General features: G+C 39.0%; 1 protein-coding gene across 1 annotated transcript in view; it reads left to right on the top strand.

Moving 5' to 3' along the window:
• TGS1 (trimethylguanosine synthase 1) overlaps positions 1-7,811 on the top strand; it is a 63,444-nt gene that overhangs the window by 38,760 nt on the left and 16,873 nt on the right. The window contains exons 9-10 of the mRNA XM_011997559.1: positions 1,254-1,403; positions 3,693-3,836. Coding sequence (XP_011852949.1) covers positions 1,254-1,403; positions 3,693-3,836 — 294 coding nt within the window. The remainder of the gene's footprint in view (positions 1-1,253; positions 1,404-3,692; positions 3,837-7,811) is intronic.

Raw genomic sequence — 7,811 nt, forward strand, 5'->3', positions numbered from 1 at the left:
GAATGACATTAGAAATTCTGGCATTTAGTACTCAGTTACTTAATGTTAGGTCATGTACAAGATGGTCTTGCACAACAGAGAATTATTCCACCCACAATGTCATTATACTCCCTGTTGAGAAATAATCACTGTACTTTGCTATTGGTGACACTTTTGGGGATGGGAAGATCTGACCTTACTGACTCATGATGACATTTTTTACTATTTACAATGATAAGATAAATGTATTAGGACATAGCCCAATCCTTGAGGACCATTTGAGTGTGTAGTCTTATTCTTTGTTAGCCATCACCTCTTGTTTTTATACTTAACTCTGAAAAAAAGTCTCATCTGTCTATGTTGTTGCTTCTAATTTGCTGAGGACTGAAACCAAATAACCAAACTGATAAAAATTAATTAAGGAAAAAATCAGTCTCTGAATGAATGAGATCATTTTCTGTGGAATGGAGCTGGTGACCCTTGTTTCAGGTTCTCAGATGCCAGGTGACTTTGATGTGGCTGAGAGCTAGAGCCTAATCTAGTCCTTGATAGAAAGGAAATGTTTAGATTCTGTAATTCACCACATAAAGCAGTATCTTGGCTAACAGAAGTAATAACTTTTATGTCTATAGCAGTATTTCTACATATTTCCTATCATTGCTGTGAATTAAGTTGGTTAAATACCACTCACTAACTAATTCATTCTTTTTTTTTTTTGGAGACAGAGTCTTGCTCTGTCACCCAGGCTGGAGTACAATGGCACATTCTCAGTTCTCAGCTCACTGCAATATCCGCCTCCCAGGTTAAAGCAATTCTTCTGCCTCAGCCTCCCAAGTAGCTGGGATTACAGGCGCCTGCCACCGTGCCAGGCTAATTTCTTTTATTTTTTTTATTTTTTCAGTAGAGATGGGGTTTCACTATGTTGGTCAGGCTGGTCTCAAACTCCTGACCTCAGGTGATCCGCCTGCCTCGGCCTCCCAAAGTGCTGGGATTACAGATGTGAGCCACCGCGCTCTGCCCATTCATTCCTTTTATAGGAATTAATAATTGGAGCTTAAAGAGCCTCGGCTACTTTTCCAAGCTTACAAAGCCAATAAGTAGCAAAGTGCTGGCAGTGATTGAAACCAATGGCATTTCCATCAGGCTTTCCTGTTTCTCTGGGCGTGTCATTATATACATCTTCTGCTTGTAATTATTTGGTATGGCTTCATTTTTAGATAAACTCACCTGTGATACTAATTTTTTCTTAGCATCTATATTCTTTATTATTTTAGCTGAAGTTAAGAAGAAGAAGAAGAAGAAGAAGAACAAAAAGGTGAATGGTCTGCCTCCTGAAATAGCTGCTGTTCCTGAGCTGGCAAAATACTGGGCCCAGAGGTACAGGCTCTTCTCCCGTTTTGATGATGGGATTAAGTTGGACAGAGGTAAAGTATTTATGTATTTTTTAGCTTTATTTTGAAACCATTTCAAATTTACAGAAAGTTGTAAGAATAATACAGGGAATGTTCATATCCCCTTTCCCAGATTCAGTTATTTTCAACATTTTGCCCCATTTACGTTCTCATTCTGTCTCCATCTGTATGTGTGTGTATCTTTTTCTGATCAGTACTTAACACACATCATGCCCATATTCCTTAATACTTTAGCGTATATTTCCTAAGAACAAGTATATTGTTGTTTAAAACAGTAAATTATCAATTTAACGTTGTTCCAATATTATAATCTACAGTTTATACTCTAGTTTCATCAGTTGTCCTAATCTTGTCCTTTATCACATTTTTTTTTCCTTCCAGTATAGGATCATTTATTGCATTTATTTTTCATGTTCTTTAGTTTCCTTTAATCTGGAATCTTTCCTTAGCCATTTTTGTCTTTCATGACTAACATTTTCCAAAGGATCAATGGCCATTTATTTTATAGAATGTCCTTCAATTTGGGTATATATGTGTGTGTGTGTATTTTTAAAACTTCAGATTTGGGTTTAATCTGTATTTGTAGCACCTTAGGATAGATAGCAAAAGCGATTGATAAGTTATTAAATGGAAAACCTGATCAAGAAATACCTAGTGCAGAAAGACACAATTTAATTAATTAACTTTGCAAGTTTTGAATTCTTTCTCCAGCTTTCCTGCCATGATCTGCAGCAACTTACTTAACTCAGTCTTACAGACTGATGCTCATTTTCATGTTGGGGTTACCTCAATATTGGTTTTTATTAACTATCAAAATCAGAAGTTCTTGATCTATGATGGAATTTCAGGGGTTCTCCAACCCTTTTAAAACAATTTGCAAAATGCTGTGTATTGGAAGAAGAAGTACATAGGAATTTGTAAGGAGAAATAAGAGTGGAAAACACTTGCAATTATATAAAAGTGTATATTCTTTTTTTTCCAGTATCGAAGAGCCATTTAAAGTTTTGGTAAGGGGAAGCAACAGGAAAATTAACACACATTATTTTTATTTATTTCTTTTTCTTTTTCTTTTCTTTTATTTTTATTTTTATTTATTTATTTATTTATTTTTGAGACAGGGTCTCTCTCTGTCACCTAGGCTGGAGTACAGTGGCACAATCTCGGCTCACTGCAACCTCCACCTCCCAGGCTAAAGCAATCCTCATGCCTCAGCCTCCTAAGTAGCTGGGATTGCAAGCAAGCACTATCATGCTTGGCTAATTTTTTGTAGAGACAGGGTTTTGCCATGTTGCCCAGGCTGCTCTCAAACTCCTGGGCTCAAGTGATCCACCACGCCCAGCCCAGCACATCATTTTGTTCAGATGAATGTCTTTCTGAAAAAATGTGAATTTTTCCTACTAGGAAAGAAGGAGGTCAGTATTCTGTTTCCTCTAGAATGGACACAGGACCTCATTTCTGAAAATGATAAGGGCTCTGTTCTTCCTATACTTCTGCAGCCCTGTTGCCTTTTGCTATCAGCTCCTGCTTTTTCTGACCCTTTAAAAACATGCAGTTTTGGCCAGGCATGGTGGCTCACACCTGTAATCCCAGCACTTTGGGAGACTGAGGCAGGCACATCACTTGAGGCTAGGAATTCAAGACCAACCTGGCTAACATGGCAAAACCCCATATCTTCTAAAAATACAAAAATTGGCTGGGTGTGGTCGTTTGTGCCTGTAGTCCCAACTACTCAGGAGGCTGAGGCGTGAGAATCGCTTGAAGCCAGGAGGCAGAAGTTGTGGTGAGCCAAGATCATGCCGTTGCACTCCAACCTGGGCAGCAGAGCAAGACACTGTCTCCAAAAAAAAAAAAAAAAAAAAAATTCCGTTTTTTCTGGAGTGTCCAATACAAATCCAGGCTATTGCTTCAACCTTAGGAGTGAAATTATTGGGAAACTCAGTGGAGTGTGGGGAGCTAGCCAATTAGAGCAGCTAGTTCTCTGTTTTCCACAGGAATCAGTAGTTAAAGCCTTAAACAGAAACATCAAAATTGTAATTCAGTTATTGCAAAGATGGAGGTACACAGTGTTACAAGAGAATTCGGTTAAGAATGAGGTCATCATTTCTGTGGAAATTGGCAATGGTGCTGCTTTTTATAACAAACTTTGAAATTTTTTTCTTTAAAACTGGGTAATTTATAATTTTTTAAAAAGGGAAACTAAGCTTTTTAAAAGTATGTAAGATATAGTAATGTTTGCTATGCTTATGCTTGCCTTGGCTTCTTGAAATTGAACATGTTAACACAAATATTCTTCCTTTGCAGAGGGCTGGTTTTCAGTTACACCCGAGAAGATTGCTGAACACATTGCTGGCCGTGTTAGTCAGTCCTTCAAGTGTGATGTTGTAGTAGACGCATTCTGTGGGGTTGGAGGAAATACCATTCAGTTTGCCTTAACAGGAATGAGAGGTAATTAGCCATCAATGGGAGAGAACTATTTTATGTCCAGTTTATTCAGTAAATGTTTTGATTTTGCTACAGCCTATCTTACTGAGATTTAATATATAATTAATAATTTAATATGAAATGATATAATAGCTAGCATATATTAAGCATATACTTTGTATTGCATACTGGTGTAAATGCTTCCTACAGTTGACACTTGGACAATACGGGTTTGAACTGCATGAGTCCATTTATACCCAGATTTTTTTCAGTAAATAAATTGGAAAATGTTCTAGAGATTTGTGACAGTTTAAAAAAAAAAAAAATGCAGGTGAATCCCCTGTAGCCTAGATACATTGAAATAATTTAAAAGTTAAGAATGTCATGAATACATCAAACATATGTAGATATTAGTTTGTTTTATCATTTACTACCATAAAATATGCACAAATCTGTTGTAAAAAGTTAAAATTTACCTGGGCACAGCAGTTTATGCCCATAATTCTAGCAATTTGGGAGTTAGAGGCAAGAGGATCACTTGAGGCCAGGAGTTTGAGACCAACCTGGTCTCTAGAAAAAAATTTAAAAATTGACCAGGCACAGTGGCTTATGCCTGTAATCCCAGCACTTTGGGAGGCTGAGGTGAACAGGTCACCTGAGGTCGGGAGTTCGACACCAGCCTGGCCAACATGGCGAAACCCCATCTACTAAAAATACAAAAATTAGCTGGGCGTGGTGGCATGCACCTGTAGTCGCAGCTATGAGAGGCTGAGACAGGAGACTCACTTGAACCCAGGAGGCAGAGGCTGCAGTGAGCTGAGATCATGCCTCTGCACTCCAGCCTGGGCAACAAAGTGAGACTCCATCTAAAGAAAAAATTTAAAAATTAGCCAGGCATGGTGGTGTGTGCTTATAGTCTCAGCTACGCAGGCTGAGATGGGAGGATGACCTGAGCCCAGAAATTGCAGGCTGCAGTGGTGCTGGAGTGCACCACTGCATTCCAGCTGGGGCAACAGAGTGAGACCCAGGCTCTTAAAAAAAATTATAGGCTGGGCACGGTGGCTCATGCCTGTAATTCCAGCAGTTTGGGAGGCCGAGGTGGGCCGATCACTTGAGGTCGGGAGTTCGCGACCAGCCTGACCAACATGGAAAAACCCCATCTCTACTAAAAATACAAAATTAACCAGGTGTGGTGGCGCATGCCTGTCATCCCAGCTACTCAGAAGGCTGAGGCAAGAGAATTGCTTGAACCCGGGAGGTGGAGGTTGCAGTGAGCCGAGATCATGCCACTGCGTTCCAACCTGGGCAACAGAGCGAGACTCCATCTCCAAAAAAAAAAAAAAAAAAAACCTACCTTATCAATAAATACAGTACTGTAAATGTATTTTCCTTATGATTTACTTAGTAACAGTTTTTTTCTCTAGGTTCCTTTATTTTAGGAATACTATGTATAACACATACAACGTACAAAATATGTGTTAATTAACTGTTTATTGATGAGGCTTCAGGTCAACGGGAGGCTATTAAAAGTTGAGTTTGGAGAGTCCAAACTTATACACAGATTTTTGACTTCACAAGGGGTCAGGGCTCCTAATGTCCATGTTAAGGGCCAACTATATGTATTCATTTATTTAATCAACAATCTTGTGAATTATGTCTTACTATCTGTGCTTCACAGATAAACTGAGACATAAAGAGATGAAATAACTTGCCCAAGATTATACTGACACACCTACTAACTTGAAGGCAAGATCATAATATTTTATAAAACCAAAAATACCAAAACGGGAGAGTATTGAACAGTAGACAGGGAGTCCCAGCCTTTGCACTCACTATCTTTATGACTTTGGACATCATTTAACCTTAATTTAAAGGAGACATTGAATTTAGATGACCTCTGTGACACCTTTCAAAAAGCTTTAAATTTCAGAGACTACAAATATCTCATTGTCATATAATATTTGTTGCTTGACTTTGGGATCACAAGAAAGAAAACCCCTACCACTGTGTAACTGCCAGTAACTGTGTCAAGTAGGTAATGTGCTTTTCCCCAGGGGAAAAAATGGGTTGAAGAAGTTGAACATTCTGCCCAAACTGATACAGCTGGGTCATAAAACAGGGGGGTTTTTGTTTGCGTCTTTGTTTCTTTGTTCTGTTTTTAGACAGTGCCTCACTATATCTCCGAGGCTAAAGTGTAGTGGCGTGATCAGGACTCATTGCAGCCTTGACTTCCTGGGCTCAAATGATCCTCCCATCTCAGCCTCCCAAGTAGCTGAGACTACAGGCATGTGCCACCATGCCCTGCTAATTTTTTTAAAATTTTTGTATAGACAGGATCTTGCTGTATTCCCCAGGCTAGTCTTAAACCCCTGGCTTTAAGCAGTCCTCCGCTTGGCCTCTAAAAATCTGGAATCACATGAGCCACCACAGTGAGACAAGAAGCAGAGTTTTTATTTAGTTTTCATTCTGAAGATGCATATTTTTAAATATCTTCATATTATACATATCAATGATAGTTTCATTTCAACAGATTTCTACTGAATCTCATTAATTTATATGAAGTTAATGTTAAGTAGGAAGCGTAATACGATTTTGGAAAGCACGTAGTAGCTGTAGAAAAAAACAGACTCAGTCCTTACTCGGTCTAGTCAGAGAAACTGACTTTAATCAAGTTGCACTGAAAATGATCTTATCGCCTTGCCATTACATGGATTTTTAAGGTCAGTGCTGATGAAATGTGGCCCCTGTTTTAATACTCCTATGCTCCAAGGCATGATATTTGCTAACTTTTACATGGTCTCCTGATAGCCTAGAGATAAGCTACTTTCATGTTTACTAGAGTAGTGGTTATTTTCTTTTTTCCTTGAATTTACTATTTACTACTAAAGTTCTTCTCAGACTTTGCCAGATAAGCCATTCCTATGGGCTAAAATCAATATTTATTGCCTAAAAAATGGTTTTTCCTTAAAAGTTGTAAAATGTATCTTCATTTTGGCCTTACATCATAACACAATGATTGAAACACCTGCTCCCTGATAAAGTAGCAAAGAGATGTGAAAATTTTCTCAGATTTATTACTCAGACCGTCTATATATAGGTATGTATTTCTTTTTTTTTTGAGATGGAGTCTCGCTCTGTTGCCCAAGTTGGAGTGCAGTGGCGCAATCTTAGCTCACTACAACCTTTGCCTCCCGGGTTCAAGTGATTCTTCTGCCTCAGCTTCCCAAATAGCTGGGACTACAGGGGCCTGCCACCACGCCCAGCTAACTTTTTTATTTTTAGTAGAGATGGGGTTTCACCATGTTGGCCACCCACCTCGGCCTCCCAATGTGCTGGGATTACAGGCATGAGCCACCGCCCTTAGCCCATAGATTTGTATTTCTAGGAGTATAGATCTTTTGCCAAGGCTTTCTGTATTTAGTGCACATTTACTAAAGGAAGATGTCTAATGTGGGTCCCGAGCTAAAGGGACTAACCCTTAGAGATTGCCAGCCTCTGGGGAAAAACGGAGGCAGACAACAAACCCCGTGGCCTTCCCAGTGCTGTCATGACGTAACTTCTGCCTTTGCAGCATGTGGTACTGGAAACTCAGGAACCCTCCAGCATGTTCAGGGTAGTGGAGTCCCATAACTTGCCCCCTGAACCAGAAGTGGTAGTTCACAGGTGTTCCATGCATGTCAGTTATCAGTACTCCTCCTAGTATCCCCCTAGGATGGTTGAGCTAACTACGTTATGGCAGGGAATTCAAAACAATTAAAGTATAATTGATTTAGTGCGTTTGTGTGTACATATGTAAATATACACATATAATCAATTACACTTAACTGTTTTGAGTTCCCTATCATAAACGTATGTTCATGTGTGCTCATATACATACTCATATAATCAGTTATGCTTGAACTGTGTGTGCGTTTATACATTTACATATATGTGCAACATACATACAAAAAGATGGCATTGCATATAGTTGAGATTATCCCTTTGTGCCAGATTTATTTC

This window comes from Mandrillus leucophaeus, unplaced genomic scaffold (assembly GCF_000951045.1).
Source record: "Mandrillus leucophaeus isolate KB7577 unplaced genomic scaffold, Mleu.le_1.0 Scaffold542, whole genome shotgun sequence".
Classification (NCBI taxonomy): Eukaryota; Metazoa; Chordata; class Mammalia; order Primates; family Cercopithecidae; genus Mandrillus; species Mandrillus leucophaeus.